General features: G+C 25.3%; 1 protein-coding gene across 5 annotated transcripts; it reads left to right on the plus strand.

The window, feature by feature from the left end:
* The first annotated feature begins 1,712 nt into the window (after positions 1-1,712).
* LOC103568284 (glycogen synthase kinase-3 beta) lies at positions 1,713-14,480 on the plus strand. 5 transcript variants are annotated; one of them, XM_014440895.2, is made up of 8 exons: positions 1,713-3,240; positions 3,307-3,849; positions 7,177-7,388; positions 7,476-7,559; positions 9,732-9,842; positions 9,945-10,182; positions 11,174-11,367; positions 13,460-14,480. In XM_014440895.2, exons 2-8 carry the CDS (start codon positions 3,765-3,767, stop codon positions 13,847-13,849), a joined length of 1,314 nt encoding a protein of 437 aa, XP_014296381.1. In that variant the 5' UTR covers positions 1,713-3,240; positions 3,307-3,764; the 3' UTR covers positions 13,850-14,480. The 5 variants fall into 5 exon arrangements, with proteins under 5 accessions (XP_014296381.1, XP_014296382.1, XP_008543313.1 ...); XM_014440896.2 differs by having other exon boundaries at positions 1,714-3,849; positions 7,198-7,388; XM_008545091.2 differs by lacking the exon at positions 1,713-3,240 and having other exon boundaries at positions 3,763-3,849; positions 7,139-7,388.
* The last annotated feature ends 7,606 nt before the right edge of the window (positions 14,481-22,086 follow it).

Genomic DNA, 22,086 nt, shown 5'->3' on the forward strand with positions numbered 1-22,086 from the left:
TCTAGAATATTTTAAGCAAACTAAATTTACTTTTATGTTTTGGTTCTTTAGTTTTGCTAAATTTTCGGTATTTACAACTTTCACTTCTTCCCTACTATACGATGCATTGTCCCAACTTTCCATAATTTTCCTTAATTATATTTTTTATTGGAAATAACTCTTGATATTTTTTTTATTTGAAAATGAAAATACTTACGTATTATTTTATTTAAAGACGTAGATAATACTAGAAAAAAATTCACACTAACACTTTGGCACAGTCTATAAAAACACAGTAATTATTATTAAGTTTAATTATTAATTAACACATTAACAATAGTAGTATTAGTATTTTAAAATACTTGTAATTTAATAAATAATAATTTTAATAATTTTATTAAAAAAAATACGCCGCGATAAAAGGAAGCTTCTTCTCGCAGGATACATGCGCAGCGCGTGGCTTCCAAACTGCAACTTAAACGAGATCCCGCGTTTCAAAACGACGAACCCCGCGGTCATAAAAAAAAAATTCCATTAGACATTCCTTCTCGTCTTCCAGATGTCACTCATTATCAGTCATTATATTTTATATTTTTTTTATTTTCAATCGATATGTAAATTTTCTAAAATACCGACGTCACTCTGTCGATAACTTATCATGATTATGATCCTGGTTAGCTGACAATTAACCATTTGTGAATTATTTTCTTTCAGTGAATCACTTACAAATAAAAAAAAATAAAAAAATATGCTCATGTAAAAAATTAAAAAAGCTACAGGTGCAATTTTTAAAATATTTTGTTTTTTGTAATTTATTATTCTTCAAAAAATTAAAACGTATTAAATGGCGGCTAACCAGTACCATATCATTATTTTGAAATTAGCACACAATTAACAATTTTCGGATTTTTTTTCCACACATCAATTAAAAAAAAGAATAAAAATAAAAATATGCACATGTAGAAAATTTTAAAAACTACAGGTGCAATTTTATAAAATATTTTTTTTTTTTTATAATTTATTGTTTAAAAAAAATTCAAAAATTATTGGACGTCGGTTAACTTTAGTATCATGAAACTTATCAATTAGATGCGCAAAAAAAATGTCAGTCAAAATTTATAATATAAAAATAATATAAATTATCTATTTATTTTAACTAAAAAAAATAAGTGTGAATGTAACAGACATGATATAAATTTCAAATTACAAATAAACGAGTTAAATAATTAAAAATAAAAAAAAATGCACTTTCTCATCTTCAAATTCATTAAATGCGCATTTTCTTAATTTCATTCGATTTTTATTTAATTCATTTGTTTCAAAATTTTTAAAACTAACAATTGTCTGCTACATTTATACTCATTAAATAAATAGAGTAAATAATTAATAAAATAAAATTTATAAAAAATGCACTTATTAATTTTTAAATTTTTTAAATGTGCATTTTTCAGAAATTTTATTTTTTTATTTATTTACTCAATTTATTTATGATTTTAAATTTGTCTGACGTCTACTGCATTTACACTCATTTGAAAAAAAGGAAAAAAAAGTAAAATTAAAAAATTTTAATTTAGCGCGAAAAGTTTGAATGTAATATGCTGCCGCCATTAGGTCAATAAAGGAAATGAAATTGAAGATGATCCTTTTACATGGAGGGGATAAAGTAATCGTTGACGTCATAGTCGTGTGATCCCGTGGAAGTTCGAGTGGCCCGATATCGCCCGAACGGGTCAATGTCTGAGAAGGCTTCGAAAAATCGGTGACTGTAGTGTGTGGTGTTCCCGAGGACTAGAAATAAAGACATATAAATAACGACGAGGAGTTTTAATACCGCGTTTAAATAACGCGGCCAATAACGTCCATTAATTGTGTAACAACTTACTACATATATATTTAAATAACAATAATAATAATAATATATAAAAATATAATTGACAGTGTGAATGACAAAAACGGTCGTGACGCCGCCCACACGTCGTCGTCGTCGTCGTTAACGCGAGCTTGGCTTTCGTCGTCGCCCCCGCGGGAAAATGGTCTGCACGACGATAAATTATTAAGTTTTAACTAATGGTAATATTTTATTTTAAATAACAACAACAATAATAATAATATTTATTATTATTAATATTTATCACAGAAATAATATTAACCCCAAAATGATAATAATAAAACAATTATTTCTGTATCAGTGAGTACCGTTTAGTTTGACAATTATAATACGAGATTTAACGTGACGTGAAAGACGAGCGGAAGAGAGTGCGAGTGGTGTTGAGGTAGGAGAGTAAGTCTCCAATCGTGCGTAAGTTAGTGATAGAGAAATATCATACACTGATACTAAAAAAAAACTGGTGTTTAATTAAAAAATTACCAGATTAAATTTAAAATTAAAAGTCAATGTGAAAAAATTGAGTGGTAATTTTTTGATGGTACTTGGAATGAAATAAAAAAAAGTATCATGTTAATTTAGGTGTAACGTCGTAGTAAATAAATTTTAAAATAAGTAAAGTCAAAAAAACGAAGCAGTGTATTGCGTTACTTTGAGAGAAAGAAGTAGGGAAAAGGTGCGACGTGGGCGATCAGAATTGAGTACGTCTGTATAATATTTTTGATACAGTCTATTAGAAACGACAGTTGTATTGAGTTAACGCACCATCATAGTCACGGTTAAGTGTTTCAGTGTCCTAGAATCCTAGTGTGTAAAGAAAATTTTAAGTAGAAGAAAAATAAAAGAAATACATAAAAAAAGTAAAAAAAAGTAGAGGAAAAGAAGAAGAAAAAAGGCAATCTTCATTAAGTGTGTGTGGCTATATAATTGTCGTCGTTATCATCGTATAGTAGGTTGTCCGTGCGCGGCGCGTTACTATAAACCATTCTAAAAACGTTGATTCATTCTGGTGCTCTTCTTTTTGGTATCTACTGCAGCACCCTCTTGCCCGCTGGTTCTATGTATGTGTAGTTTCTTGATTATTAGCAAGTGCGCTGTACCGCCGTTTCTTTTTTTTTTTATCGTTGTCAAGTACCGATGATTATAATAAACGTACGACAACGAAAACAACCACAACGACGGAATTTAAATATACAATAAGGAAAATTTTTAAATTAACAAGGAAATTTGATTTTTAAAATAAAATATTAAAAGACAATCATCAGGACGAGTGCTACGAGGTATTTTTGCCTCAGTAAGACTAAGATTATCAATAATAATCAGCAGGTACAACAGAAACGGATCACGGAAATACGAATCCTTAATTCCAGACAAAAGTAATTTTATTTTATTGTTTTGAATTTAATTGAAGATTTAGTAACTTTATAGTTTTATGTGTTTAGGAGTAAAAAGGTTGATTGACGTGATATTCAACTGGGTGTTTTACGTACGATTAAATTAACTAAGTACTACTCTACCGATTGAGTAAGGAAGAGCGTGTAAACGGAGAGACAAGAGAGGCTATACCGTCATAATAATAATTTTCATCAGCAGTTATCGTTGGTAAAATAGCTGATGGGTACGCGATGTGATATTGGCTGTCATTGATGTACGTGATATTTAATACAACAAGTTGGATTAATAATTATTATTGCAATAATAATAATAACAATAGTAGTATTGATAATACTATTAAAACAACTACGAAAAAGTTTGAATCATTAACATCAAAAGTTAAAGAGCTAGTGTTGTGTTTTTTAATAAAATTGTCATTGTCACGAGGAATAAATCACAGGTCGTACGAATTTGATTTTGTAAAACCGGAAGAGACAAAGGTGGAGGTGGTGGGTTGCAATTCAGAATGAGCGGCCGTCCAAGGACCACCTCTTTTGCTGAGGGGACTAAACCCCCCGCGAATCCGCCCCTGGGCGGCATGAAGATCAGCAGTGAGTAGTTTTACCACGCCATTCCATAACCTAACCTTTCTTTACTTCTTTTTTTATTTTTTGTACCCTCCTGCTCACATAATCACTTTTTTCCTAGTCCCGTTCATACATTGTTTTTTTTTTCTTTTTTCTTTTTCTTTTTTTTTAAATTCATTTCTATTTTATTTGTTTTTTATTTTTCTTGTTAAATTTTTTCAATGTGTCATGTTCACGTCATTGGTAATTTTTTATTTTGAATTTAAAATATACTTTTATAATTTTTTTATTCTGACGTAGATTAATAAATTAAACTTGATGATAAATTAGCTGCTGATAAATGAGGTATAAATTTAATTTAAGGATTTGAGTTTAGAATTTAAAAAAGTAGCCCGTTAAATAAATTTTATTTTCGGCCCTGAATGGCCTTAAACGTCAGCAGTACTCGTTTTTCTTGCGACATTTTATAAATAAATCATTTTTATTTTTGTTAACAGATTGGTGTGTATATTTATAGATTATTATTAATTTTGAGTATTGATATAGATCATAGTTGAATGATTTTTCAAGTTCATATGCTCCATGTACAATTATTCTCAATCTTAATGCCGATATCATCCTGTTTCTTCATTTAATAAAAAAAAATATTTTGCTGTCATTTCGCGGTTAATTTGAATTTTTAAATTTATCATTACCGTCTGCGGTTTAATTATCACAAATAATTGTAGTTGCTAATTATTTAGTTGATGATAAATGGAGGTAAAATCGACGTTATTATCATGTATTAGGTTTAATTTAATTTTTTTTTTGTTCGCTTGACGATAATGAATAATGTGGTGCGCCCGCGCTCGCGCCAGCGCATTTGATAACTTTATACCCACCTGACGACTGAGGTAAAGGTTGTTCATTAAAATTTGTCTATTGTATTGTAACCATTGGCTTCCTGATTAGATTACATATTTCCCACCTAAATTTTTTCGATCCAGACGATGAGTAAACTAAAAAAAAATATATATCCAACAGCCAACAAAAAATAAGAACAAAAATATATAGATTTAGTCTATTGATTCAACAAACTTTAAATATTAATATCTTTTTTTTTTATTATTTTACTTCATATGCTAGGACTTACGCTAACTAAATTATATATATTTATAAATAATTTTCTAAATAAATAATATAAAAGTAATTTTTATGATCCTGAAGTTAACAATTAAAAATTTATTGATTTTTTTTAACAAATCGATTACAAAAAAATAAAAAAGAAAAATGTGCACATGTCGAAAATTAAAAAAACTATTGGTGCAATTTTTCTTAAATACTTTTTTTTTTTTTCAATTTATCGTTTTGGAAAAAAATCCAAAAATTATTAGACGGTTAACTTCAGTAATTTTTCATTTAAAATGGAGATAAAATAAAAAAATTTTGATAAACTTATTGTTATATATATATTTGAAATCTATTATTTTGTTGACAAAATGATAGAACAAATAAATATATATGTTTATAATATGAACTTAACAACTGGACACGACAGTCATTGTCCGTATATATCTATATTTATATTTATATATAATAAATGATAGGAAAATCTAATTGTTACGCATCATTGAACTTGATAACATTCGGAAGACTATTGAAGGACGCAACGCGACATTGATGACGACAGTGTCGATGAGTTGTCGACGACACTATTGTAATGTAAGATTTACTTTACAATAGACTTTGACGTATGTTTGTTATAATTTAAATCTTCAGTTATCGAATAAATATTTTTTTAAAAATTATATAAATCATAATTCCGGTAGTTGAGTAAGAATATTCTGCTGTCAATATGCAAATCATGAAAAAAAAGACATTTATCAATGTAGGATTTAAAGAAATGACAGGTGTATTTTTTATTTGATTTAAATATATATTTTTTGAATTTTAATTAAAATTCTATATTTAATTTAGAAGTCGCGATAATTTTAATTAGTAAACAATTGTTAGATATGATAAGGTCGGAACAAAAATTTCAAAAAACCAATTAAGTATAGATGTATATAAATTTATATGTATTAAGATTTGCTGGAGTACGTGACTGATATTCAAAACAAGTTAGAGAGTTGACATAAAGTGTGAGATCGCTTATCCGTTTGATTGGTGCGCTGGCGCACTACACTAGTTAACTTTGTTAGTGCGTTATCTTCTTACGTTGACTAAATATAGCGCGAAACATTCGACGAGTTAACGTACAAGCAAACGCACCGAGTTATCGTATTAAAGTATATATAGTTATTAATTTATAATATTATATTTTTATAAATATCAATCAACAGTTTCATTATTTTCTTAAATATTCACATATTTTTTATATTATTTTTTTACTAAAGATTTTTGATTAAAAAATATAAACAAAATAACAATTATTTAATTTTTAAAAAATAACTGAGGGTACAGAGAAATAATTTAAATTATTTTTCAAAAGGTCTTTGTGTGTTTAACTGTTATCACTTATTATCGTGGTTAGTATGATGATTAGTAATCATATGATTATAATATAAAATTACTAAAAATAATTAAATTATATCGTGTTTTATTGAGCTTTTACTTTACTATTATATTTATGTGTTATTTTAAAAAATAAGTGATTAAATATTTTTTTACACTAATATTAATAGTGTTTACAAGTTACTTGTAGTTAAATACAAGCCTAAGATTAACATTGAACAATTTATTTAGTTATAAATTTAATTAAAAAATTAAATTTAAAAATAAAAATGACTTCGATGACTGCTCTGAATTGGTCAGAACCACGTCAGAATTGGAGATATCCAAAAGCAAGTTCACGAAATATTAATAGCAATAATGACATTAAATTAAGTAGTTTTATTATTGATAGTGATAAAAATAATCGTATCGGCGATAGAAATAATAATAATAATAATGATAATAATAAAGTGGGTGATAAAAATAGAAAAATTTCATTCAAAAATTATAAAGGAATTCGTAACTTATTTACGAGGTTAACAGCAACTAAATGTGAGTAATTACTAATTACCAACAAAGTGATATGGTATAAGATTAACAAAACAATCAACTGATTTATTTAAAGAATAACACCATTGACGTGATATATTTCCATTGTCTAAAATTTTCTTCCAAGTAATTGAGATTATAATTGCTGTAGTATATTTAAAATTTTATAATTACAGTAGTCAATTATTTTTTTTTTTTTTTTTTTTTTTTTTTTTTTTTTACTTCATTTTACTTTTCTTTTATCCTTGTTACAATTTTTTTTTCCTTTTTTTCACTTTTTACGTTCACATAGCACTGTAGCGTTTTCGTATTTTTCGCTTGTTTCTATGGGTGGTGCAATGTGCAATTCAGGCAAGGATGGCAGTAAAGTGACCACTGTGGTAGCAACACCTGGTGCTGGTCCAGATCATCCACAGGAGGTATCATACACTGACACTAAAGTTATTGGCAATGGGAGTTTTGGAGTCGTATATCAGGCTAAACTCTGCGACAATGGTGAAATGGTAGCAATCAAGAAAGTACTTCAAGATAAAAGGTTCAAGGTTAGTTGATAATTACACCACTATTTATTATAATATTAATTTTATTATTACAATATTAATAATATTGTTTATTTCATTTTCTTACAGAATAGAGAACTCCAAATAATGCGACGACTGGAGCATTGTAATATTGTTAAGCTTAAATATTTCTTCTACTCTAGTGGTGATAAGGTAATTTATTATTATATTTTTTCAGTGATAAATTATTATTATTATTAATAAATAGAACATGTTATTAAAATAAATACTTTATTTAATAATTATAATTAAACAGTACACAATGAATTTTATTGTTTATAGATAAAATTTTATCTTTAAAATTTTAAATATGATATAAATATTTTATTATTCATTAAATTTAATTTATTGACATGTTCTTATAAAGAGGAATGTCAAAATTGAGCATTTAAAAGATAAAGTGATTACAAATGAAAATTAATTTAAAATTGAAATAAAAAAAAAAAAGTTGCATTAAAGTGTCTTTAGATGAATGCATGCACTATTGTTGTTCCTCTATTATTTTGTAGAACGTCTTAAACTCAACTAATCCAGTTTTTCATGTGTCCGTAAGTTACAAGCGAACCCAAATGTAGATTTTTGTTGAGTGATTTCTCTTACGGAGTTTTAGGCTAAACATGCTTTCATTTTATTCCCCAAATATATATCTGTATCTATATAAGGAATAGTGGGGCAGGGTGGGATATTTAAGATAGTAAATACATTAGTCGAAAAATGTCGAAAGTTTTTTTTTTATATTATTCTACCATTAATTTTTCAAATACCAACAACATAAAATTCACTGTCAGATCGGTTTAGCTTGTCGTGAAAAAAGTTTTTCTTTTCATTTGAAAACTAGTTTAGATAAAAGTTCAAAACTTAGGATTTAAGGGCGTTCTTGCGCGACTCGTGAGTCAAATGAGGGCTAACTGTTTAAAATTTAAATTCGAGGCTATTAAATTTTTGAAAATATCTTAATAATTTTTAAATAAGTTATCAATTTTTTTTAAACTATCGAAAATATTTATATAATAGTTATTGTAAAAAATGTAAATTTTTAATTAGAAATTACTGTGACTTAAATTTTTTTGTCATAATAAATCCGGCAATATCGCAATTTTTAAATCTTAATATATACATATATATGTAAATATACGATTAATACATATCATGGATGATAATAATAAGAATAATTATAATAATATGAGAAATAATGATGGATCTTTTGAAAGAAAATTTGTTTAATTACTAATTAAACAAATAACTTAAATATTTTGACAGTTTAAAAATAACCTTTTGATAATTTTATGATCTCTTTTGACTATGTTTACAAACATGTTTTTTTTTCGTCGTGCATCGTTGCCGGTTTTTATAATGGCCAATGATGTGACGTCACAATTTCAGTTTTACTAACCATAATTATTAATAAATAATTAAAATCATCGATAACATTATTTTTTTACAATTATTATATTATTAACATGAATTAAATAATATTTTGAAACAATATAATAATATTTGAAACAATTAAAATAATATTTATAAAAAGTTATAGTTTCCCATGACTCTGTGTAAAAGCTTTGATTTTTAATTGTTAACAATTTTTTCAAATGATCGATAACACACACTAAAATGTTAAAGAACGATAATTATTGATTGATTCTTGCCAAAAATATATAATTTGAATTTTTATCTAATAGTAAGCCTCATGCAAGAACGTCCTTAAGTTTTTCAATGATACCTCTACACCCCGAATTTAAAAAAATTCTAGCGTCCCGTCATACCCCACCTTTCCTTATATTAATTATAATTTAATAGAACAAATATATTCGCTCCACTCTATCGATTTTTTTTTTATTTTGTTACAAAGATTTTATCACAATTGCTAATTTGTTTACATTTAAATAAATGTTAAATGAATAGAATTAATTGTTAGTGTGATATGTAAAAGAAATCATCTAATAAATTAAAAGCTTGCAAAATAAAAAAAAATTATAATAAAAATTATGTAGAAAAGGCAGCTTGATTAGTTTATTTATAGTCATAGTTATTTATATGTGGAAATTGTTTCGTGTCAGTTGATAAACGTTCACGATACAACAGCTACAGTGTCATTTATTCGTGATCGTATTTTTTGCAAATTATAACGTGGCAAAAAAAATAAATTTCATAATCATTTAAATGTTTTAGAAATAATTTTTTTTTGCTAACAAGTTATTTTGAAATTTTTAAATCTTTATTTTCTAACTATTATTATTACTAGTAACGTTGGTTATCTTTCATAATATTAATTTTTTTTTTTTTTGTTATTTTATTTTATGTTTTTGTTTTCACCACTATCTTTAGAAGGATGAAGTTTATCTCAATCTTGTGCTGGAATATATACCAGAAACAGTGTATAAAGTTGCGCGGCATTACAGCAAGAGCAAACAAACGATACCTATGAGTTTCATTAAGGTAAATAATTTATTTATAATAATTAAAAAAAAAAAAGTTTATTTAATTATTCAATTTTTTTTTTTAAATTTATTGATGATAATTAATTGATTAATATTTCAGCTTTATATGTATCAACTGTTCCGATCGTTGGCATATATTCATTCATTAGGAATTTGTCACAGAGACATAAAACCACAAAATTTATTACTTGATCCAGAAAGTGGTGTATTAAAACTCTGTGACTTTGGTTCAGCAAAACATCTCATTAGAGGAGAGCCTAATGTGTCTTACATCTGTAGTCGTTATTATCGAGCACCAGAACTCATTTTTGGCGCTATTGATTATACTACAAAAATTGGTAAAAAAAAAAAGAGTTTATTAATTAAGGCAGTTGTCGGGTGATAAGCATAGTGTCAGAAAATTTAAAAATTTTGTATACTTATTAAGGGTATTAAGATACAATTGCAATTGGTAGAAGATAATTTATTGGAAATAAAATGGTCTACCAAAAGTCCTACATTTTATGATAAAACTGATATTTTCGTCGGGAATAACTTTTGAAAGAGTAAATTTATTGAAAAATTATAAGAAACCTTTTTTGTAGAGCTCTCAATTTCTAAAAAAAATTTGATTGACTTTTCTGGTACAATAATTAGCTAATGAGTTATAGAATTTCAAATTAAAAAAAAAAAATTTTGTGTTAATTATATGAAAAATAGAAAATTGCAATCAGGGAGTACTAAATTTTAATACTAAGGGCTCAAATTTTAACAGGCGTCTTCTTTTATCCTACTGATACTTTAGTGTGTGTCCTTGAAAAAAAAACAAATAGTTGATTTTTTCGAATCGTTCTAATATATTCATTTTAACCCTTTTGCACTCCCGTGTTTTTTAGTGTCTCGCTTGCACTATAGTGACATCCCATAATTTGAATAGTGTTCTGTGAGCAAAATGCTCATAACGGAAGTGCTGACGGATTAATAATAAAAACAGTAATTAGGTAATTTTTAACTACAGATTATATATATGACAGGACAATGTTTGAGCTACTAACACCAAAGGGTGTGAAAGATAGCACTCACATCATGTTAAAAGTCCTTGAGTACCATTTTTACACCAAAAATTTTTTACAGTGCACATATATACGAGTAGTGTGATGGTAAACTCGCGGGTACAGTATCAAACAAAAGCAATGTCTCGTTTTAACTGCCACCTAGCCTACTTTTAGCTCGCATATGGCTCATAATTTTTTGACAATATTGTAGCTGGACAACTGCCTTAATTTGTATTTGAAATTTAATTAATGTAATATTATACATATATCTTAATTATTAATATATTTTTCACAGATGTATGGAGTGCTGGTTGTGTATTAGCAGAATTATTACTCGGTCAACCAATATTTCCAGGTGACAGTGGTGTTGATCAGCTTGTGGAAATAATTAAAGTTCTCGGTACACCGACACGCGATCAAATTCGTGAAATGAATCCGAACTACACAGAATTCAAGTTTCCACAGATTAAATCCCATCCTTGGCAAAAGGTATGGTTTTTATTGATTATTAATAAATCACTTCATTGCGTGCTTGTTTATGTTAGATTTACTTTAAATAATTTACAGAAATTTGAATTTAAATATTTACTAGTAACGGATTTTATTTTTAATCCTCTATCGGAATTTATTTTTATTTGTTTACTTTATTTATTTATTTTTCTTTTCTTTTTTTTTTTAACTCGTAAATCATTCAACAAATCAGGTTTATTCTCGTCATTACAGTTCATGCTCCAACGAATGAGCGCTCCAAAGTGTACGACAAAGCATCAAAAAATTAGAGTAAGTGGTTTCTCTTGAAAGAATACGTGAAAATTGTTGCCACGAATTTGCGTTGATTTTTTTATTTTTATCTCCATATTCTTGACCAATTCAAACTAACAACAAAAATGAAAAACCAAATGAATTATTTCTATTTAAAAAAAAAAAAAAAAAAAAAAAAAAAATAATGTTTTCTTTAAATTTCCTCACTTTATTTTATTTTTAGAAATTTTTTTTAATTAAATAAATTAAAAAAAAAAATATGAAAATAAAATAATAAATCGTGTGTCGTGTGATATCTACTTTAATTTATTTTTTTCTCTCATTCTTTTTTTTTTCTCTTTCTCTCGAGTCATCTCCATTTTTTTGCTCGCTGATTCATCAGACAGTTAACAACACTAACGTAAATTCCATCGTCTTGCCGAAGATAATATTAAAGTTGCAGAGAAAAATCACTTACTCTAATAATATGCCATATAAAAATATAATTATTAATAAAAATTACTTTTATTAATAATAAATAATTATTAAAATTTTTTATAAATTATATCGCTTTCAATTATTGATAATAATTCAAATTATCATCATAAATTATAACTATCGTCATAAATTATCATATTTGGCTTTACCTTACACTTTATATCGCATTTTAAATGCCTTATTTACGATACTCCGTATCCTAATTTTTTTTTCTTCATTCCACAAAATAATTTTATAATTACTATATTTAATTACCGTCATTTGTATTTCAACGTCTTATTTGTATACCATTTTATTTATAAGATATATTCCCGGATTTTTTTTTAACAAATCAATTACAGAAAAAAAAAAAGTAAAAATATGCACATGTAGAAAATTTAAAAAACTACAGGTGCAATTTATTTACATATTTTTTGTTATAATTTATCGTTTTGAAAAAAAATTAAAAAATTATTAGACGTCGTCTAACTTCAGTATCATTTTTATGAGTGTGAATATAGCAGACATCAGATAAATTTAAAATTATAAATAAATGAGTAAATAATTAATAAAATAAAATTTTTAAAAAATGCGCATTTAAAAAATTTAAAAATTAATAAGTACATTTTTTGTAAATATTATTTATTTATTTATAATTTTAAATTTGTTTGATGTCTGCTACATTCACACTCATTCATTTTTTTATGATTCTGAAGTTTACAATTTTCGAACTTTTTTTTCAATACATCAATTAAAAAAAAAAAAAAAAAAATAAAATAAAATAAAAAAAATGCATGTGTAGGATATTAAAAAAACTATCAGTGCAATTTTTTAAAATATTTTTTTTAGTAATTTATAGTCTTGAAAAAAAATTCAAAAAATTATTAAACGTCGGCTAACTTTAGTATCATAATTTTTTTCGTTCATAGAAAATAATTGAAAACAATAAAATACTCATATTAAACAAATGTATGAAAAATAATTTATTTCAATAATGCTACAAGTAGTAAACTTGCAGTAAATTATTCAACATGACAATACAATATCTGAGAAACATTATTGATATTTATTTTTTTACGTGAACACTATTCTTGATTCAATAGCCAGTTTGCTTATTATAATTATTTTTATTGTCAATCATTAAATAATATAGACAAATAGACATGTAAAAATAATCGATAACAATAAATAAATATTTAATGTTATTATCGGATACAAAGTATTAAAAATAAGGTAACAATAGATTAAATATTTTTAAGTATACATATAAAAAACCAATCAATAAGAGTTTTAATTAAAAGCAAAATGAAGATTCTTGAAGTAAAATATTTTATATAATATATTTAATTGTTTTTTTTTTTAGGTATTCCGAGCACGTACACCACCAGAAGCAATGGATTTAGTATCTCGACTTCTTGAATACACACCGCCATTACGAATAACACCGCTAGCTGCATGTGCCCATCAGTTCTTCAATGAATTACGAGAGCAAGGAACATCATTGCCAAATGGCCGCGAATTACCACCTTTATTTAATTTTACAGAACATGAATTACGAATTCAACCTAATTTAAATTCACAATTAATACCTAAATATATGCGATCGTCGGAAACGAGTACCGATAGTGGACAGCCAGCCGAAACTACGACAACCACTGCATCTGCCAGTGGTAATTCAACTGATAGTAATGTTAACACAACAACACCTTCCGTCACACAAAATTTAGATGCTAATCAATCGACCATGGCTTGAATAAAAGCTAACTAAAACATTAAATAAATAAATAATAAATTTAAAAATAAAAATAAATAATAAAAATTATTTTTCATCGTTACGACTTTGGAGATTTATCATTTAGAAAGAAAAAAAAGTACACATCCTTATTGAACGGATAAATCAATAAAATTTATTATTTATTATATCTCATAGACTGTGAGATATGGATGCCCCGTTGTAAATTGAACTCAATTCAAACTATAAATGATTTAAAACTGATGTAAAATTACTTTTATTTATATTTGAGACTTTTATTATTACAAAGATATATATCTATATCTAAAATTATTTCTTTTTTTTTAAATAATTAGTTATAGTAAAATGAGCAATTACTTAATTCACGTAGCAATTAATTTAAAGTAATTATTACATCAGTTTTATCAAGTGGATTGAATTCAGTGTATATATAATAGAAAGAACTGGTATGAGGCCTCTTAAAAAAAAAAGGGTTTATATATGCAAATATAATACTTGGTTAAAGAGAGATGTGTTAACGTAAATAATGTGGTGGTAGTACGTTAGAATCGTTTGCGTCGTCTTTTTATCGAGTTTTGTTTGGACAATTTAAATAAAAAGTAAATTAATTAATTAAAAAAAAAAAAAAAAACATTAAATGCAGGTCAATATTCAAATGAGGCAGCATCATTATACACATAATTTTTTTTTTTGTTTTTTTAACAAGTCGACGAAAATTAATTAAAATAAATGCAAATACAATACTGATTAAATATTAATATAGCGAATATTGATACAAGTGCTGTTCTTATATGTTCGATTGATTATTGTTATTGTCGAGTGGTTTTATTATTATTGATATTGTCATTATTTTTAATTATTAATATTATAATTATTACTATTAGTCTTCTTTTTTTTTTGTAATAAATGTGAAACTATTAATTATTACTCGACAGTTAGTCCCAATAAAATCGTTCGCATTTGACGTAAAAAAAAAAAATGATATTTCGATAAAATATAAAATTGACTGGTGACTAATTTAAATTATTAAGACAATTAAAAATTTTTAGTAAAATAATAATCTTTGTTTGAATAATAATATAGTGTACAGTGGGTCTCACATGTTAATATATACGAGTGATTGTCTAAATTTGCTTGTTTATTTTTTTCATACTTTCGACGAATACTGTAGCATTGTATAATACATAAAATATGTGTACGTTTATTAGCTCGATTCAAATTGAACGTTTATTATTATTATTATTATTATTATTATTATTATTATTATTATTAATATTATTATTATTAAATTAAATATATAAATAAATAAATATAAATATATTTAAATTATAAGAATGGATTATTAAGATCAAATAATACTCTCTATATAATATAATTCATAACTAATGTATCTGGAATAAAAATAAAATACATTTGTTGATGTATTTTTTAACATAACTAAAGAGAAAAAGAAATAGAAACAAACAGTGCCTGCTATTATTGGTTTTTTTTTTATTATTATTTCATTACACCATTTAACCCTTTAGGGATATTGTAAACAATGTAATAATAATTATTTATTATCTGGTTGACTACTTGTTTTAATTTTCACGAAAACCATATGATATTTATATTTAAATAAACTAATAATTATCTTGATAAGAAATGAAATTATTTTAATTGATGAATGGGTTGGATTGATATTAATTCCTGAAGGGTTAAATAAATTTATTAATTTTACATGATATTCATCGCACATCATTCATAAACATATCATTGTATACTGATAAGTAGTGTGAAGAGGAATTTAAGAGTAACGAGATAAGAGTGAAATGAATAAAATATTTCAACACTATTTTTTTATTAATATTTGTTATTAATAAAATCAATTATTGTTTGCAATATTTATAGGGCCCACTGTCTTTTAATTATTTTATTTAACATTTAATAAATATAGATATTAATCAACTAAAAATATACACTAACAGTTACATTTAAGGCCATGCTCAGACAGTGCCTCCCATTTTTTTTGAAATTTTCAATTAATTTTAACTCTCAAGCATAGCAAAATTCTATCATTAGTTTAAAAAAAATTGAAATTTTAATTGAAAAAAAGAACAATTTGGCTGAGATGTAGAATTTAATGAAATTACTTACAGTTGTTAATTAGAAGTTGAAGAAAATTAATTGAATGAATTTTAGTTTACAAAATATGAAAATTGGCAAAAATTTTACTGAAATTCACTCAGAAATTTCGTTTAACTCCCAGTTGATATAAACTGTAAGTAATTTTTTTAAATTCTACATCAGCGAAATTGTCCTTTTTTCAATTAATGCTTTAACTTTTTTTTTTAATTAATTGACAAAAATTTTGATACGCTCATGACAGTTAAAATTTTTGAAAATTGAAATAGTTGCCGAAGTGAGGCGAAAAAAATTTTTCGATCGTAAAGCACACTCTGATGCTTCGCATCATGAGTTGTGCAAAAAGTGGGAGGGACTTTCTGAGAATACTCTTAATATTTTTTATTTTATATCATCTGACATTGTAGCAATTTAAATTTGTATATTGAATGCCTTACTCTACTTTTTTTTTAATGTCTTATACTATATTTATTTAAATGTCAATATCTTTTATTATTTCTATGCAGTGATATTTAATTGGTTTATCATAACTATAATATTTAAACGCATGTACAAAGTTTAAAATTATTAAAAGCTCATGCCAATGCCCAAGAATTTTTTTTTATCATTATTTGAAGTTGGAAAAAAACTAACATAGATTTCAAACATTCAATTTTTCTTCATTGATTTTTTTTTGTCTTGATACGTGATTAAAATTTTTTTCTTCTTAATTAATTAATTAATTAGTTATTATTTAAGTATTGGTAACATAATTCGCGCTAACTATAGTAATAATAAATTATAAATACTGCGTATAATTATTTTTTATATAAATAATTTATAAATGATTAGTTTATATATATATATATTTTTTCCTGAAAAAGTCGCATTAATTGTCTTGTTCAAGTTGGATTAATAAAATATATTTAAATTGCTTGATGTCAAATAACGAATAATAAGAGCCAGTTTTTTAAACCGGGTATAAATTATTACTAGTATATATATATATTAATAATATACATATATACGAGCAATATTAATTTAAACCCAGATAAAAAAAAAACCCGGTTTAAAAAACTGGCCCTGTGTGTATAAATTAAAATATAACTTGTGTGCGTAAATGTATATATACATAATATTTTAGAATTTTTTTTTATTAAATTAAAAATTAATGAATTTTTGGTCTTAGTTTATTTAAACGCTTGAGTAATTCATTTATAAATAAATAATTGTATCATAATAAAATGCCATCTCATATTTATATCTGTCAAATTTTAATAAAAAAATTTTTTTTCTGTTTTTTATTTAATTTTTTAAATTTATTTATAATTTAAGTTGTAATGAAAAATGTGTGTGCATATATATAAGATAAAAGGACGATGCAATGATATACAAAAAAGTACTATTATAAAATAGTGTACAAAATAAAAATGCCAGATAAAATCAATATGCTACCACTTAAATAAAAAACGTTAATATTCAAATGTTACAATTAAATTAAAGATAATTAATAATAATGATAAAACATAATAATTACGATTTATGTGCCCGTAAATGTCTAAAAATTCAGGCACACAAATATATAGTAATATAAAAATTGTTTTCTTGTATAATTAAGTAGCTTAAAGAAGAAATAATGTAAAGAAAAAAAAAATAAAAACATGACAAGTAATCGAGTGAATAAAATGAATATGAAAAGAAAAAAAATTATAAAAAATAAATATAAGCTTATTTATATTAATATCATTAGGCCAAAACTTTCAAGACACGATCGCTTAAATAAAAGCGGCATAAAAGATTAATATTTAAAATTTGTATTATTTATGCTAATACCGGGAAATATTCATAATATTTAAAATTGTGTGTTAGACATCGGTGTTCTGAAACAACAAAGGTAATAATTATATTTCTTTTTGAATTTAGAATCTTCCTTCATTACGAAAAAATATCATGAGCACGTGCTTTTCATGTTACACAATAAAACTGACAAAATAGAAGAAAAATATAAATCCATTAATTGTTTAAACGGGTGAGTGACTCAATTCTAAAAAAAGAAAATGAATTATACTTAAAGTGCGTTTTTACACCATACGGAGCAAAAATGAAATTTGCTGAAAGCACGCTTCGATAGTTTCCACTTTTTCATAAAAAATAAAATAATATTGAATACCAAAAAAAAAAAAAAATGAACAATTGTTTATACGATACATTCAATCTCTTGTATATTTGGCAATTTATAGCCTCTATATGCTACAACTAATAGTATAAAAATAAAATGTAATAAATAAATGAAAATTTAAAATCAAGTTTGTCAAGTAAACGATGGAAAATAAAAATGCATAAATGCTCATTTCGTAATAATTTATTAAAAATTAATAATAATAATAATAGTTATAATAATAATAATAGTAATGATAATTATGAAATAAAAAAAATGATAAATAAATAGCAGATTGTGTGACAAGGGATAAAACAAAACGATTTCAGAACAGGGTAAAGTTGGCTGACATCACCCGCAGTCTGAAATCATGTTTCATCCTGAGTTACACATTAGATTTTTCATGATTACGTGCATTGGAACTTTAAGTTTCAGTATGAGCAGCCAGTCAGAAACAAGCTCATTTAAGACCAATGGTGTCATCAACTATTAAATTGTCCTTTGCACTTTATAATTAAGTAGAAACTATAAATACTATTTATTATTGACGCTAATTTTTATAAAACTTAATCACTAAGTCAGAACTGTCATTTACGTAAATAAAATTAATGGTTTGAAATTACTATTAAACAAATTACAAGAATCAGAGTTTAAATTGCGAAAGGCTTCAGTCAGCGGGTAGAAACATTATTTGTTTCTTCCCAAGGAACGAAACACAGTTTATGACACACCTAGGGAGAAAAGGACATCCCAACCCGAGTGTAAAATTGCCTACCCTAGTCGAAGGCAAACTGTACCTGAAAGTTTGAATTTTCGCCTCTGTTTCTGAGATAAATTTTTATCATTTGTTTTCTTATAAAAGAAATAAACGTTTTTCTTCCCTCTAAACAGGGCAGAAATTTAAACTTTCAGTGCAGGTATGGTAAAAAAGTTTGTTTCTGCTTGCTGACTAGAGGCATTTACAATTTGCGCGTTTGCTAATAGTAATTCGCAGCATAGGATTGAAATTAGCTTCTTTCGACTGGCTGTAAAGACACCGAAACTTAGTTTCAATGCTGGTATCATGAAAAAAATATTTATCAATAATAACAAAAACAATTTCGTTAATCACAAAAGATTGCTTGTCGTAGAGTGCATAATAAATTTGTGCGCTTGATTATAATTTTGTTGTTTGTTAAAACAACTGTTTTTTTCTTCAATAGAAATTTGTATTTTATAAAAATCTGAGACATGACATTAAACCAATCATTTGTAATGCAATTGAACATACATTATTAAATGATGCAATCTCAGATGAAATCTTCCTCTGATGAGAGTAAATAGGTGATAAAAATAAAAAAATATGATGAATAAAAAAGTTACTGATGAAAAATAAGAAATAATTATTATTAATAAACAGTAATAAAATCATGTGGGATATTAAATCGTGATATAAATAATATCACTCGTGTAAACCTTATGAACTGTACGATATTAGTTTAAAAAAATGCGTTGCACGGCACACTATAATTTTAACGCAATTTAAAAATAATAAATAAAAAATAAATTAATAAAATTCATTACTCAACAGACTATGGAATAATAAATATTTAATTAATTTATTAATTAATTAATATATAAATAAATAATTTATTAGACGTACATGTTACTTATCACGTAAGTCTAATAATTAACCAATTTAATTTAACTAATAAATCGTGTGTAACAATTTTTTTGGTGCATTAAAGTAGACGAAAATAAAATTTAATTAAATAAATTAATGCAAGTGAATGATAGATAATTATTGCGAGAACAAGAGTTAAATAATTGTGGGCGTGTGTGAATTTTAAAAAATAAAATAAATATCTGTATGAATGTAAGAAGACAATGAAAAAAAAAAAAAAAACAAAAGTATATATATATAATAAAATAAAAAATGAAGAGTACATTTATTAGCGCAAGTTGAAACTAAATATATTAAAATTACAGCGCATACATACATATATGTATGTAATATATGCAAACAGTAAAAAAAAAATCCACATGTATATGAATATGTATATGTATGTATAATTATATGATTCTTTCATGATAATTGTAGCTGATTATTGTTATCATTGCCATTTAAATCGTCATCGTTATTTTATTATTATTACTATTATTATTATTATTATTGTTTTTGTTAATTAACCAATTATTCAATATTAATGTATATTGTATTATTATAATTGTCTTTAAAATGTTTACCATTTTTTTCCCTTTAGGGTATTTATATTTTTATTATTAATTATCATCGTTCATTTTATTTTATTTTTTTCATATGTATAAATAATTGTTTTTGTAGATGCATTTCTTCATTTTACATTAATGCATTATATTTATCATCTTAAATGTATCGACACAGAATTGGTTGTCTTAAATTTATTTAAGACATATCTATATAATATTACTGTACATTTAACAATAAAATATTAACAATAAATTTGATGAGTATAATTATTTATCATTACTTTAATTAGAAAGGATAAATTGCCCAGCATTCAAATGCTGAAAGTACTAGATATCTGACAATTTTTGTTTTTATTTAATAGTCACTTGTCATTAAGATAAATTTATAAAATTATCAACAAAAAGATTTATAATAATTTTTCAAATGCATTTTGAATATTTTTCCTGTTAGGATTTTACTTTTTTATTTAAAAAGAAATATCAATTTTTTAATGTCTGCTGTTTTCAGCATCATGTCTAAACAAACTAGAATTAAAAGTTTTTTTTTATGAGGTCTAAAATGAATGTAAATGTAAAAGACAATTAGCAATTTTTAGAATTTTTAAATAAATAAAATGTAAGTAGAATAAAAATTAAAAAATGAGAGTGCATTCTGAAATGCGCTGTAGCTCAGAAATTTGAAATTTTTCTATCATATTCTGCCACCATTTTATTTCGACTTTTAATTTTTCTCCAATTTTGAATAATTCATTTTTTAAATATTCAAATTTACTGCGCAACTAATGAGAATAATTAATAAATTTCGAGTATACTTTTTAATCTGATTAATATTATTATTGACTCAAATAAATTTTAATAAAATTATTAAATTTCAATTTTTAAATTTCGCACCAAGATGGCGCTATCGCGTGCCACTGTATTCAACGTTCAGATTTTTGCTAAAGTGGGGGGCGGTTGAATAATCGCAAAGTCGATTGTTTTGTATCAACTGGCGATCCAATAGCGTCAGTCAGTATCATCGCCAACGGCAGTATTAGTTCAGATCTTTCTTTACGTTTAAATTGAAACACAGTATTGCAGTTAATTCGCGGAATTATCCATAAAATTTATTGCTCATAGTGATTATTTAATTAAAATATACAGTGTTTGTAAAATTTAAATTGTGCAAAGTGTCTGTGGTGTCGTTAAGTGTTGAGTGTTCAGTGCTAGTGTAGTGTTGCGAATTGCTGATGCTGATAACTTCCAAGTTCCTGAGCAAAATCATCTGGCATCGTCTGGTGGGAAATAGCAGTTAAGTGACGTTTTTTTAGCTGCAGTGCACTTGGAGCAATTTAATTCAAATCTCCAAGTGTATTAGGACACCCTTCTGCACATTATTTCCCCACCAAGGTTTGTTCAAACACTTTCGTGTTTTTTTTTTAATTTTTTAAATATTTTTCTATCATATTCTGCCGCCATTTTATTTTGCCATACGATTTCTAGTTTTCTCCAATATCATAATTTATTTTTTAAATATACGCTAGCTGCTCGCAGCGCATTTCAAAATGCGCGCCCACTCTCATGAAAAGTCAATACGCGCATTTTTTTAAATTTCATTATTTATTCAAAATTTATAAATTGTCTCATATGTGCTACATTGACGCTCATATAATTTTAATACTTTGCTACCTGGGTAGTAAATTTAAATTCAAATTGTAGATGTCTCTTGATGTCACTGACCAATTTGTAATTTTTTATTCTTTTATGCTACCAGTAGACAGAGAAAAGT

The sequence above is a fragment of the Microplitis demolitor genome, chromosome 4, assembly GCF_026212275.2.
Source record: "Microplitis demolitor isolate Queensland-Clemson2020A chromosome 4, iyMicDemo2.1a, whole genome shotgun sequence".
Classification (NCBI taxonomy): Eukaryota; Metazoa; Arthropoda; class Insecta; order Hymenoptera; family Braconidae; genus Microplitis; species Microplitis demolitor.